General features: G+C 38.4%; 1 protein-coding gene across 2 annotated transcripts in view; it reads left to right on the top strand.

Annotated features, from left to right (window-relative positions):
- NEBL (nebulette) overlaps nucleotides 1-14,110 on the top strand; it is a 287,194-nt gene that overhangs the window by 103,075 nt on the left and 170,009 nt on the right. For both annotated transcript variants that reach the window (XM_012731343.1, XM_012731344.1), the window contains exon 3: nucleotides 1,112-1,196. In XM_012731343.1, coding sequence (XP_012586797.1) covers nucleotides 1,112-1,196 — 85 coding nt within the window. The remainder of the gene's footprint in view (nucleotides 1-1,111; nucleotides 1,197-14,110) is intronic.

Here is a 14,110-nt window from a genome sequence, read left to right as displayed (position 1 = left end):
TGGGGTGATCATATTGGCATTTTAGAACTTTTACTTTCATAATTGCAATCAGAGGGCAAGGTTTGCAAGCATTGTCATTATCTAAATGGGATCTATAATGAAAAAAAAACTGCAGTGGAGATGGAGGAATCTAAATATAAGTGAGGTATAATTAGGGGATAGAGTCTTGTCTGAGAAGTCAAGGCTGCTCTCAGGTTTATGGTTTGGGTAAATGGGCACTAGTAAATGACAGAGAGAATATAGGAGGAAAAACTTGTCATGGGGATAGGGTAGGATAATGGACAGTCGAGTTTCAAAAAGGTCCATTTGTGTTGGGTAAGGGACATACACAAGTGGAAGGGCCACAAGATCTGACATTCAGAAGAGAAATATAGGCCGAGTGGAGAGTTAAGAGGAATCACACATACATAAAGGAGACCCAAAACTGTGAGAATGACTGAGATCACTCAGTAATAGTATGGACTGAGAAGAGAAGAAACCCATGGTAGAACCCTGAAGAGGGATGAGAAGCAAGAGAAATGAGAGAGAACACACAGGTGATTAGAGGGGGAGAAGCCAGGTCAGGGGTGTGTTGACATGGAAACCAAGAAAGAAGACATCCCCAAAGAAGGGAGGCAAAGCTAGATGAAGACCAAAAGGCATCTCTTGGCTGTATCCATGGGAAATCACTATATCTGACCAGAGAAACTTCTGGAAACAGGAACTAGAAACCAGATTGCATAGTATTAAGGAGAGAGTTGAAGAGATATGCAATGAGGTTAGGCCTCTGAAGGAAGTTTGCCTGCAGGAGAAATTAGAGTTTAGTTCTCATGCTAAAGATGTGTGTGGAGGGGAGTATGTAAAAATTATGGGAGCCTTGGATATGCTTGAATGTTGATGGAAAGTATCAACTAGAAAAACTGAGGCTGAAGTTTTGGGAGATGTGGTGATAACTAAGTTAGCAGGGTCATGAGAGAAGGGACTGGGATCTGTCTGATGCAGAGATGACCTGAGGCAATTAAGGAATCGTCTCGTTCCATTATGTTGGAAGGGAAGGAGAAAACAGTTGAGGTGAAAGCATTGTTTTATAACATAATCGTTTAATTATATTTTTAAAAATGCTTTTCCACAGACACTACCCAAAGCAGTCCTTCACTACTGTGGCAGACACACCTGAAAATCTTCGCCTGAAGCAGCAAAGTGAATTGCAGAGTCAGGTAATTTTTAGAAGTTCTATTTTTGTCATATTGACATTAAATATTACTCACAAGGCCCCCTTTCTATGCTTTTGACATTGTACTGTGGATGTCAGGTCACTGGCCATTCTGGACATTGAAAGCAGTCCTGAGTGGGCATTCGGGGCAAAGTAAGAACATCTGTTTTATTACTGGCCTTGGATCGTCCTGATATTCTTGGTTCTGTTATTCACATGGGACTAGGGCAAGTAAATGAGTTCTGGTCAGAGTTAGTGTTTCCCTACAATATTGATTTATTTGGTCCTAAATATTTAAAAACATTTTATAAATAGCTTTTCCACACTGCATATGTAGGGGAAAAAAGAGGTGTTAACTTGACCCAGTTGCCGTGCGTGTGGGGCTAACACCCTGTCTGTGTATCTCACACCAGCCCCTAGCTTTGTTTTCATCCTGTCACTTTATTCATATTTCTTTCATATGTCATGCTGACAGCATGAACAAAGATTAGAACACCACAGTTGGCTCCTCGTCAACCATTTTGGATGGGAAATTGCCTTCAATATGGTGAAGCACACTGGTTAAGACTGCTGATTTCAATGGCAGTGTTTTCTGCAAGGGCCGTCCAATCTCTTTTTAAGAGATATGGGCGCTCTTGTTCAGGAAGTTATCTTGCCTGCCACCTTTAGGAAGATGGTCAACAACTGCTTTGCAGCCCTTTGGTCAAGAGTATAGTGAAACAATGCCAATGAGGGGTGCAGGGAAGATGTGTAATGGACCCCGTTCTGCTGTTTATTGTGACTTTGCACCAATCATTCTGATCCTTTGTGCTTATGTAATGTGAGACAGTCTTGTCTCCCTCTCTCGAGTGTAGTAGGGAATATCATATAAGTAGTTAGGTGTGAAAGCATTTTGAAAAGTTTAAAAAAATTCATATGACCATGAGATCCTTGTTGTTGTCATTATTATCCCTGACAATCCTTGATATGAAAAAGGGCGCAGTGCAAAAGAGGGGTGTAGTGACTATTCGTTGGAAAATGTCCATCCGTCGTAGCTAGTTATTCTTAATGAGAGCAGTAGCTCACAGTTGCGCTAGTTCTAATTATTCTTGTGCAAGTTTATCTGGTCAGGGGAGATTATTGTTCTCTCCATCCTCTTCCTGGCCTTGGGACCACTTCTCAGTCCGTTTAATTAGAGGACATAGAACTCAAAGTAGAGTTTACTATTGGCTAACGTTGCCACCAAGACCTGGTTTTCTTTGGTTTATGTAAAATGCTAATTTTTGTGTGCTGAGCCATTAATTCAAGAAGTTGAGTGCTGGCCAAAGAGAGGCATTGTTGCAGAGCAGACAAGAACACCCTTGCTCATTCACACTGAGGAGGGTGCCAGGACTTGGCTCCAGTCCGTGCGGATCCAATATGCCTTTCTCTCCATCCAGTTAGGATTAATTGGATAATTCTGGAGAAGTACTTTGAGCACATTGGAAAACAGACCTAAATCAGGCAATCAAATATTTGTTTCCTGTCTATTACATGTCCTTGTTCTGTGCAATAAAATTTATAATGAGTTAATCTGCCTTCACAGAGCTGATAGGGTGTCTGAGGAAACTGGACTAACACACACATTTAATTTACCTGAGCATCCACATTTAATTTACCATAAGGATTGAGATGGGGGTGGGGGAGTGGGGTAGGTGGATGTGGGTTGGTCTGGTTAGTGCTTTGTCTGGTGGGGGGACTTGAGTGGAGCCTTGAAGGCTGAGAAAGGATCTGATAGATACACATGTCTCCTTCCTTTGGAAGACCCATTGCTGCTTTTGGGTTCAGTTAGTGGTTATAGTGGCTGTTGGCTAGGCCTGGGAATAAGCATTTTGCCATAGGGCTTGATTATAGAAATGCAAACAGAATCCACTTTTTCCCCCCTTGCAGACTGATTTTATTCTGTCATCCAGTGATCTCCAAGCTTCAGAAGGTAGCAAACACAAATAGCAATAGGTTGGTGGAATAAGAGCTGATAGAGATGTATTCCAACATCTGGGTAAATGTATTAGATTTAAAAAAAGATTTTCAAATGCCATTTCTTCTAGAAAGAAAATATAAGACTTTATCAGACAGACAGAGGAGGGGAAATTCAAGTCAATTTAAGAAACATGAATTGACTATGAGCTCCATATAATGATATTGGGGATGTAAAGGCGTCATCATCATCACTAAACTTTCTATCTACCGGGCACATAACTTTCTTATTTTTAAAGATTTATTTATGTATACATACAAAAACTGGGGTATAGGCCAGACGTGTGAGGGTTGTGGGGGTGAAAGGATTCACCAGAGACAGATTGGGGAGCAGAATAGGCAGACTAACTGAAATACACTGCTGAGGGGAGCAGTGGGTGAGACAGGAGGGGTCTGTTGCACCATGTGGGTCAGCTCCCTGGCTGGGGATGAAGCTCGTGCTGCAGTGGTTGTCGATAGCTTTATAGTTCTGCACTTTAACTCCAGGGAGTTAAAGTGCACTAATATACCAGGGAGGCCCTGCATATAATTTTATATGTGTTTCATTTAACCTCAAACACCTCTGTGAGTGTGCCATTTGTTATTATTTCTGTTTAAACAAAGCTCTCAATGATTATAGAATATAATTAATGCAAATTCAGTGGATAAAGTGTTTATCCTGGACAAGAACCTAGATCTGTGAATTTCCCACTGTGCCTTCGTCATTTTTTCTTACAAAGTACCCGGAAAAGGATGTTGTAATCAAAACATAAGGTGATAGCACAGTATATATAAAGGTTGAATTTTGCATAAACTGCAAAAGTCAAAGATAGGAAGTAGTTGTCGTCATCATTATTACTATTTTCCTGGATGAGAGGTGAAATCAATTCTGTAAAAGCATTTTTATTTTTGTAAGGCATGAAATAATATCTATCCTAATAGTAAAATTCTCTTTACTTTTAGCATATTAAATGATTTACTTTTAGCATATTAAATGATTTGATTCTATATGGAACATTTCCTTAGAGTTTTGGTGTCAAGTATTCTGACCAAGAGTTTTGGTAGAAAATCAACTTCATGTCTTATATATCTATTTCGATAATTTGTAATGGTGTTTAATGAGGCAAGTCTGGTCCTAACTCCAAGTTTTCAAGTTCTGAAAATTTTAGGATTGTTTGGTTCAAACTGATTCTTTTCTTTCAACTCTTTAACTTACCAAATGAGCCAAAATCAAGGGAAAAAGAATTTTCAACCTGGGAAATCTGTAGTTGCATATTGTTATCTTTTCCTTTTTTTGATGAGTGTTATAAACACTGCCACCCTTTTTTTTTTTGGCCTAAGTGTTAGATCCTCTCACATACTTTTGGAGATCTTTATTAGGTGCCAGATTGTTCTAATAAAGTGATATGAAATACCCTAGAATAAACAAAGGGACACAAGTTAGCTTTTTGGAAATGGTGAAAGGCAGCAGCTTACAGGCATCCCCTGGCTTGCAGAGTTCTGCAGAGCCCGGCGGCCAGCTAGTGCCCGCCTGCGACTGCTGGCCCACTGCTCTCCTGTAGTCAAAAGGGGAAAGGGGGAGCTCTTCTGTCACCACCACCCCCCTTTCCATCATTTAACACAGGATGAAGTGCTTCAAAGAAATAACATTAAAGGTTGGCTCAGCATCCTCACTGGTCCACAGTAGCCCATTCAACAAAGAGCAGAGGTAAAATTTTATTTCCAGTGGTATTAGTAACATTATACTTTGCCCAAGGAGCGTCGGACTTTCGTGCTTGCCTTCGAACAGGCATATTATCATTTTTCTTTGGTAGGAACATGAGCCTTGACTTCCAAAGCCCTGACTTCCAAATAAAACTTCTGGAACACAAACTCTTTGTCAACTGGGGAATCCCTACACTTAAAAAATGTAAGTGAAATGAAAAGTTCTTTTGAGAGAGTTTTCTTAACTTAGTATTTCAACATTATGTTGTACAAAGTCCTTGCCTTTCAGACTGTGTAACACTCTTTTATTGGAAATAAAGCTACAGATGTTTTGAGTCCTCCGGACCAGGGATCTGTAGACTTCATAAAGCCATGGAAATGATTCTTCAAGTGGAATTTTGAGGGGAAGCTACCGTTGCAAAAAGATTAAAGTGGGACTGTTATGGCTGAGGCAAAAGTGGGGCCAGGGATACCCCATGTTTCTCTGTGTTCCCCTTTTTCTCATCCTACTCTCAGGACCTTGGATGCACGGGTGGGTTCTGATAGTAGTGGTCAAAACGAACATGAGATGTTAGCTGTGTCCATACTTGGTTGTTTATGTGTCTGGCTTGACTGTTTGCGAGCATGCTGAAAATGACAGATACTTTGGGTTCACCGTGTTCTTAAATGACACACATGTAATTTATGACTGCTGATAAAATGGAAGATTGCAAATGATTATGGGTAGAATATGGATCATTCCGGAACCCTAGAGTCATTTTGTCATCTACATTGATTCTTTTAAAAATCTTCCACATTCACATCTGGAGAGGCATCAACTTAGGCCCTCAAATTGTATATGGTGTTGTAAACCAACATTAACCTCAATAAAAAATACAATAAAAAATCTATGTTTCTGTGGAGGCGTAAAGAACATGGCTCAGAGTGAATACAATATAGGGCAGCAGTAAGGGTGAGAAGGTAACATGGATTTAATGGGAACATAACAGTTAAACGTCTTCATGGAAGAAATGAAGGCACATGTTTAATATCCTCTGTGCGCCCTACAAGGTATTGTTGTGGTATTCCAGTTCTTTCTCTGGCACCTTGCTGTAGCTCTTCATTGTACATTCCGTTTCTGGAGGGCCTTCCTTTCAGTTATCTGTCATCCAACCATATAGTCAGGTGTTAAATAATTTCGCAAAGCAGGACCCCTCTCAGGCAACAGTTACATTTTAACAGGGTGTCACTGAAGACTGACTCCCTTCAAAGCAGCTAATCCCTGACTGGGAAACCTTAGTAATTGTCAGAATGATCCGAGAGCGATTTAGCTAACATCCTTTGCCTGTTTCAAATCTCATTCCACCCAACCACAAATCTGACCTAAATTTTATTTGTCACTGAGGACCGATCATGCAGGTACTGGATCCCTGGATGCTGTTGTGAGCAAAACCAGATAAAGGAATTTCCAGGCTGGTGGGGGAGAGGAGACTAATAAAGAATTAGCAAAAGGTGTTTAAACTGCAACTGTGACAAGAGCTGCAGAGGGAGTTGTGTGTGTTTCAGTTATGTCTGCAGAATTTCCAGGCAGCAGAGGCCCGTGTGCTTTTCAGCAGATGGACGTGTGACGGGGTCTCAGAGGGTGGGTGCCTCCTCTCAGCTGCGGGTTCCCTTCCTAAATGCACCTCTAGTGCCTGCCCCCATCTTGGTCTTAGATGACTCTTCTTTGCCCTCTGCGGGGTCCTTTCACCATCCCTTATATATTCCAACAACCTTAGACTTCTAAACAGGAAGACTGTCTCTCTGGTTAGTTTTTCTTGATAATTCTTGTATTCTGCCCATCTTAGACAAGAACCCTTTCATACTTGCCTTTTAATTTTCCATTTTCTTTGAACCTCATTTTGGCAGACTGATAGTTCCCATCTTTTGATTTCTCCCATTTGATGCTGTATTCTGATCCTATGGTGATGCTTCTTATTTTCTACAATAAGCACTTTCTCATGTATGTGAAGGTAAAAGTTCACAGGGAGAGCTCCAGCATGTTTCTTTTAGAGGTTTTGAGGCAGTGAAAATGATGAGAGATTATGTTTCACATATAGGAAGGGATGAATGTGAATAAGAACTTCAAAGGAGAAATATTAATTCACTTGATGTGGCACATTTCTTTCAGGGAACAGAGCATGCTGTGCAGATGTTAACTCTAACCTCCCCCCACCAACTTCTCATAAGTCAGAGTGTTTTTCTGTTTTACTTCTGGATAAATGGTGCAAGAGACAAAAATGTCAGTAGTGACAGACAGCAAAATAGTCAACATGTTTTGATTTGCTGTGTCATGCCAGAGCCTTTCATCACAGGAGGCTGGTCTTCTCCTCACCCTACTGAAATGACCCATATTCTTCCCATTTGTTCTCAAGCTTCCAAAGTAGTGGTCTCAGTACCTTCCCGGTTCATCCCAGCTTCCTTCCCATCATTCTTGTGGCTCATGATAGGGCTGCATGGAAGTTGTACCTTCCTCACCGGCTACTTGTTGCTTATTCTGTGGGCAACAAGAATTATTAATCCACAAATTAGGTATTTGACAGCCTATCACTTTTGTGGCTATAGGGTTATGAATGTAACAACTGTGAAGGGAAGACTATTTTATAAATATTAAATCAATGTGTTTTTTATCTTTCCTTTTTATTGACGTATAATTGATGTACATATATTTTATTAGTTTCAGATGTGCAACATAATGAGTTGACATTTGTATACAAGGCAAGATGATGACCGCAATATGTCTGTCTCCCATCCATAGCAATTTTTCATACTTGCAATACTATATTATTACCATGAACCCCATGCTGTGTGGACACTGTATCTCCATGACATTTATTTTGTGATTGGAAATATGTATTTCTTGGGCCTTTTCACCCATTTCATCCAACCTCAAATCCCCTCTCCTCATCTTTCTCTTCCATAAATCATGTTCTTTCACCCCTCCTCACACTTAGGGCTCCAAAGAAAAATGAGTGAATCCCACATTGGGAAGGAGGGAATATAGTTTCCTGTGAAGGGTAATGCTCATTTCCCACTTCTGGCCATGGATGACTGTAGGAAGAAGGCAGATAAATCAAAGATGAAACATGATCTTTCCTCTCTCCACTGGCTGAAGTTTCAGAGAGTGAAGCTGTCAAGGCAGGCTATTGATGGATAGAAAAGTGAGAAGCAGAGTAAACCAGCCTGTGAAATAAGTTAACCACTCCCTGCCACAGTGAACTTGGGGCCTTCACAGCCTGGTGGGCAGGGAGAGAACCTGAGTACCATTCCCAGGATCTTGGTTTCTCAGGAGGCAGGAAAAGTGAGGGATGTTCCAGTGCACCCTGTAGAGGGAGGCAGAAATGCTTGGTGGGGAGCTGGCTTTCCAGTGGAAGAATAATGTGTCCCTGTAGCCATGTGGGGAGTCCTGTAAGACTTCTGTGAGAACAGGGAGGGGCACACTCAGCTGACAAAAAAACCAGGTCCTTTCTGAGTTGAGGGGAGAAATGCCCATGAGTCATCAGACTTGGCAGAGGATACTAGCAGAGAACTCAGTGACTGAGGGGACAAGGAAATGTCACTAGACCGTAGAAATGAGAGGGGAGAGAATGAGATACATGGTCATGAGTCTAAAGCATCCTTTCCCTTCACAGTGAGGTCACCGAAGCCTTGTCTGCTCACACAGGCTTCGACACAGTCTTGGAGGGATGCTAGGAAACAGGAAGAAATCTGAGTTTACCTTAGTAGACTGTTTAAATCATCAAAGCAGTCGGTTTAATAGATGGGACTTAATTTAGTTCTTGTTTCAGTATGATAGGAACCTGTGACTATCAGCTCAGCTGTAGGAATGTGATTTTATTTGGTAAGCTATAGTGCAAGACCAGATACCAGAAGATCTGGGTTCTAGTCCTATGCCTGACACTAAATGTGACTTTGGGCAGCACTGACCTTTTCAAGGCTTAAAATGATGTGTTGTACTAAATGATCCTTAAAATTCCTTCCAGTTTGATGATCTTGATCAAGTGCAATAATGTCCTCCTTTAACACCTCAAGCTGGCAATAATGTTGAGTGATTATTTTGAGTGAAATCAGTCAAAAAGTAAAGACAGATTTCACTCATCTGCAGAATATAAATACCTCTAAAACAATTACATGAAAGTAATGAAAGAACTAAAAACTTGAGTTTGGCAAAAAGAAGATAACGGTTACCAGAGGGAAAAGGGTAAAAGGTGTAGGGGATAAGGGCAGGATGCAGAGGGGTTATGCGCATGGATGGTTTGGTGGAGAGAATTTAAAACAACAAAAATCAAAACAAAAAATTAATGAAAAATATGTGAAATTAGTGAAAAATATGAAATTCTGTATTTAATATTTAAATATGGTAATGCAAACAAACTGTCACTTAATGGAGTTGATTCAGTAGATAAAATCTTTCATAATATCAGAAGAAATATACTGAAATGCCTACTTAATTTAAAAATTAGACAATAGAAAACAACCTCTGCCACTCAAAGACCACCACATTCATGATCTTCTGTTATTAAAATTATTTTATAGTTACTTAAGTGATGCATTAGAATAAATTTACAAAAAGTTAGTAATAAAAGGGACCATTATGCTTTCTTTTCTGCTGAAATTATGATAATCAGAACTGCCATTTCCCTGGCCTATTCTCTGATTATGTCTCAGATATTGGTTGGGGGCTCACCACTAGAGGATCACATCGGCCTGAGAAATTTGATGTACAAAACAGTTTTACATTAAAATATATGTCTGATTTTTTGTGCCAAACGTGTTTGGAAACAGGAAGTAGCTACAGTCATAATATACATTCACTGACAACAACTAGTCTCATCTTAAGTCCTATTTTTAAAGTTTTCTATGTAGAAATGACTGGAATAACTCTACATATTGGTAAATTTACAGGAAATGTATTTATTTTAGCTCATATACTTTATGCTTTCTTATTTTCATTCATTTATATATTTTAAAGGTTTAATTTATTTCTTTTCGTGTAGAGGAACTGGAGTATAGGCCAGAGGTGGGGGTGGTGAGGGTTCATCAGAGTGAGTGGGGAGCAGAATGGGCAGATCTACTGACTTACACTGCTAAGAGGAGCAGCAGGCGAAACAGGAGAGGTCTGTTGTGCCACATGGGTCAGCTCCCTATCCAGTTATTGAACTCAGTCCACACTGGTGTTAGGCCTGAGACTTTACTGCTAGACCATCAAAGAGGTCCTTCTTATTTTTAAATGTTTTTGTTGACTATGTAGTAGTTTTTGGATTTTAAACACTAGTCTCTCTCTAATGTTATTGTTTGTTACCATTTCCTATTTTCTTCACTAGAAACAATTTACCTTGGTAAAAGCTGTAACCTTGAATTGACTCAGTGGATCAAAGCAGTCATTCAAGGAGATGAAACATGTATTGCCCATTCTAGTAATTCTCGGTACTTCCTCTACAGAGAAATTAATCAAAAGCAGCCCCATTTCACTAAATTAGAAATTTATGAGGGGAAGGAATATTTACTACTTTTAAATAACATGCTTAACTTCCTAGGAAAGTATGTTTTTTGAAGAACAGTGCTTTGGAATCACTGCATTATCATGGAATCAGGCAACAAGACCAGATTTACAGCAAAATATTGGAATCAGACAAGGTTTTTGGGAAGAATGACTGGTGTACCCAGTAGCACACTGTGGGCTTCATTAATGTACCAAATGTTTCAGAGTTCAATAAAGTACCTGTAATTTCTTTTACTGCAAGTGATCTAGCCTAATTATCGTTTATGTTATCTCAGAACTTTTGCTTATAGCAAAGGACTGGGGCCATGTAATGAGGGAACTTGGTTGAAGAAGTTCTGTACAGAAAGATGACTGTTAACCTCATTCTTTAAAAAGCTTCCATTTGGAACAATCATTGTCTTGCATTCTGAGATGTGATCTCTACTTGTGTTTCTTAAAATGTTAGCTGTACTTTCTTAATAGAGTGGTTTTCATTACAAAATGTTTGAAGAGAATGATTAGAATCTTCTCCCTCCCTGTATCCCTTTCTATCTCTCTTGATTTTTGGAGAGCAAAGAGTCAGAAATTAGGGTTGCACAAATTCAATCCTAACTAGTAGAGAACTTCTGGCCCCTCCTTTGACTGATAATGCTGAGTTTCTATTTATGTGGAATTGTTTGTATTTCAGGGGACTCTGTAATCTGCAAATATCTTCTAGGGGGAATCTAACAAGTATTTTTAGCTGAAGAACTACAAATTTAACTTCCTAAGCATGTAGTACTTTCAGACACCAAACAACTAAATAGACCAAATTTCAGCTTCTAAAGCTAAAGTGAAAATAATAAAACCATGAATTTGTTCTTCTTTTTAATTAAACAATCTTAGAATCCTTATATAGATTTTTCTTTATCTCCAGATTAGCTGTAATGTTTATAACTCATTAAATCTTACTGTTTCTGCTCACAGTGAACATACTCTTTTTTTTTAAACTTAAATATTCCATAACTTCAGTAAGTTCATTTTTAAAATATAGCAAGTTTAAAGTTCTTGGATGTTCCAAAAACTGCACACAGTAAGATTTCAACTTAAAACCACATGTCTAATCCAATTTTTCAATTACAAATTCCAATACGAAATTTGAAAGTTGTCATTTTATTAAGCTAAAGTCTATTTCACGAGAACACAAATTATACATATAAAGAGAAACAGGTCCTTCTCAGACATATGTATTATTACTATGATTTTGATTTGCTAAAATCTTTTTCTTCTTAATTCTATTTTTAAAAAATTGAGACAACATGGGTTTACAACACTGCATATGATTTAAAGGTATATGTACATACCTCCTTCAAAGTGTATTAATGTGTCATACCCATCATCAGGACACCATAGTCCTCCACCCTAGCTCATTATGCTCCCTTCCCTCTCTGGGATCCTTAATTTCACAGACATATTTCTAGGACTTGTTTTTGTCTGACCCCTTGTTTATTTTCTCTATATTCCACATATGAGTGAAAGCATCTGGTATGTCTTCTTTCTGGCTTATTTCACTCAGCATGTATCTCCTTTAGTTCTAACCATGTTGATATAAATGGCAGGAGTTCATCTTTTTATTGCTGAGTAGTATTCCATCTTGTATATAGACCACATCTTTTATATCCACTCCTCTGTCATTGTGCACTTCAGGTGTTTCCATGACTTGGCTATTGTAAATACTGCTGCCATGAACATAAGAATGTGTATATTCCTTTGAATTAGTGCTTTTGTACTTTTCAGGTCGATATCTAGGAGTAGAATTGCTGGATCAGATGGTAAATCTATTTTTAAGATTTTGAAGAGCCATCATCTTGTTTTTCATAGGAACTGAACTAGTTTACATCTATACCAACAGCCTATAAATTTTCTTTTTAGAGAACATAGTTTTGATATGATTTCCTTAGAATTGCATAATCCCTAAGGGTTTGAGACTTTTCATTCTAGAATATCTTTTCTAGAAACATCATATAAAGTCTTAGTTATGTTTATATACTATATATATTTTATAGAATACACAAAAGGCTTATGTGTATATAATACACATAGTATTATATACACTGTACGTATTTTTACACAATGTATATTTTACACATGCAAATAAATTATATTCACATATACATATACATTCCCATACACATATATACACACATATAATAGTAAAATAGAGCTATTGTAAAGATACTATTCAGGAAACAGTCTTGAAAATCTGAAAGACTGAGAAAGCATGAAGTGTCCTTCTCTTTTGTTATCCATAGCTAGGTATGATTTAAATGACAACTGGACATCAAAACAGCTATACCACTGCTTTGCAGTTCCTATGTCTTTCATTCATTCCATATGTTTTAAGAAATAACTAAGATTAAAAAGTGTAATAGAGATGGTATTATTTTTGAAACTGAAGGAATGAGATCTCTTAAAAAACATACCCTTTTCCAAAGAGATAGTCATTCCACAGCATAGTGAACAGACAGCTAGAACTTCTACTTGTTCTGATGGTTCTTACTAGATGTACAATTGTTAATTCATTTAATTTCTTTTTCTTTTTTGCTACCTTTTCAGCTTTTTACTTTGTTTTATATTTTAAACTAGAAGGTAAAAAATTATTAATTTGATAATTATTATCCATGCTAACAATAGTCTGGATTATATTACCCCATGTAATATATGAAATGAAGTAAGAATTATAGATGACAATTTCATGAAAATCAGGAATCTTATAAGAATGAAAAATGAGAGGCTGAAGAATGTATTTCTAATTCTTTCTTGGCATTAATTAAAAATCAAGAGAAACCATGGCATTTTTGATTTCATACCTTTACTAGCAAAATAGTCTCAGTTAATGATGTATTCATATTTCCTATAGAGTGCTGCTTCAATTATTTATTGATTAATCTGCTTTTTCTGAATACCTCCTTGTGTTAGCCACTGCCTACCCATGGGGTCAGGGTATACGTGGAGAGAAAGCAGCAGCAGAAGGAAGAAGAAAGGAAAGATATGAAGACTTAGAGGTGTGTGGTTAGACTCCTTAAAAGATCTCTCAAATTTTGCAAATCATGATTTGTATATCTTACCCAGCTTTTCCCTCTCATCTCCTTAGAAATGTTACCCCTTTTTCAAATGGGAGCCCTAACTGATTCTTTGTCCCTGTACATTGATCAAATGCCAATGGCACTAAGAAGCTATATATTGAAGAAATAATTTTTTAAAAAAGATTGATTTATTTATGCTTACAGTACAGGCCAGAGGTGTGGTGGGTGAGAGGATTCACTAGAGATAGAGTGGGGAGCAGATCAGGCAGATGTACTGAGATAACACTGTTGAGGGGAGCAGCAGGCAGGTCAAGAGAGGTCTGCCACACCATGTGGGACAGCTTCCTGGCGGGGGATGGAACTCATACTGCAGTGGCTTCAGAGAGCTTCATAATGTGGTACTTTAACCCATTGCACCACCAGGGAGAGCCCAGAAGATTTTTTAACTATATTTAAAATAGTTTTTCTGGCCCCCCACCTCACCCCAGCACCTGTGCCCTTTCTGTTAACTGTATGTTAGAGATTGTTCATTCTTAAAATCATGTGAATCAAAAAGTTTTATTGCCTCATGGACACAGGAAAGCTTCTCCTACAAAATCCACTTTTTTGGGGGGGGAATTATCACTGGGAGAATGAAGTCATATCATCAACAGTATTTCAATTCTCAAAACCTCT

This window comes from Condylura cristata, unplaced genomic scaffold, assembly GCF_000260355.1.
Source record: "Condylura cristata isolate star-nosed mole 26May11 unplaced genomic scaffold, ConCri1.0 scaffold00030, whole genome shotgun sequence".
NCBI classification, from domain to species: Eukaryota; Metazoa; Chordata; class Mammalia; order Eulipotyphla; family Talpidae; genus Condylura; species Condylura cristata.
This window is presented reverse-complemented; position numbering and strand designations above follow the sequence as displayed.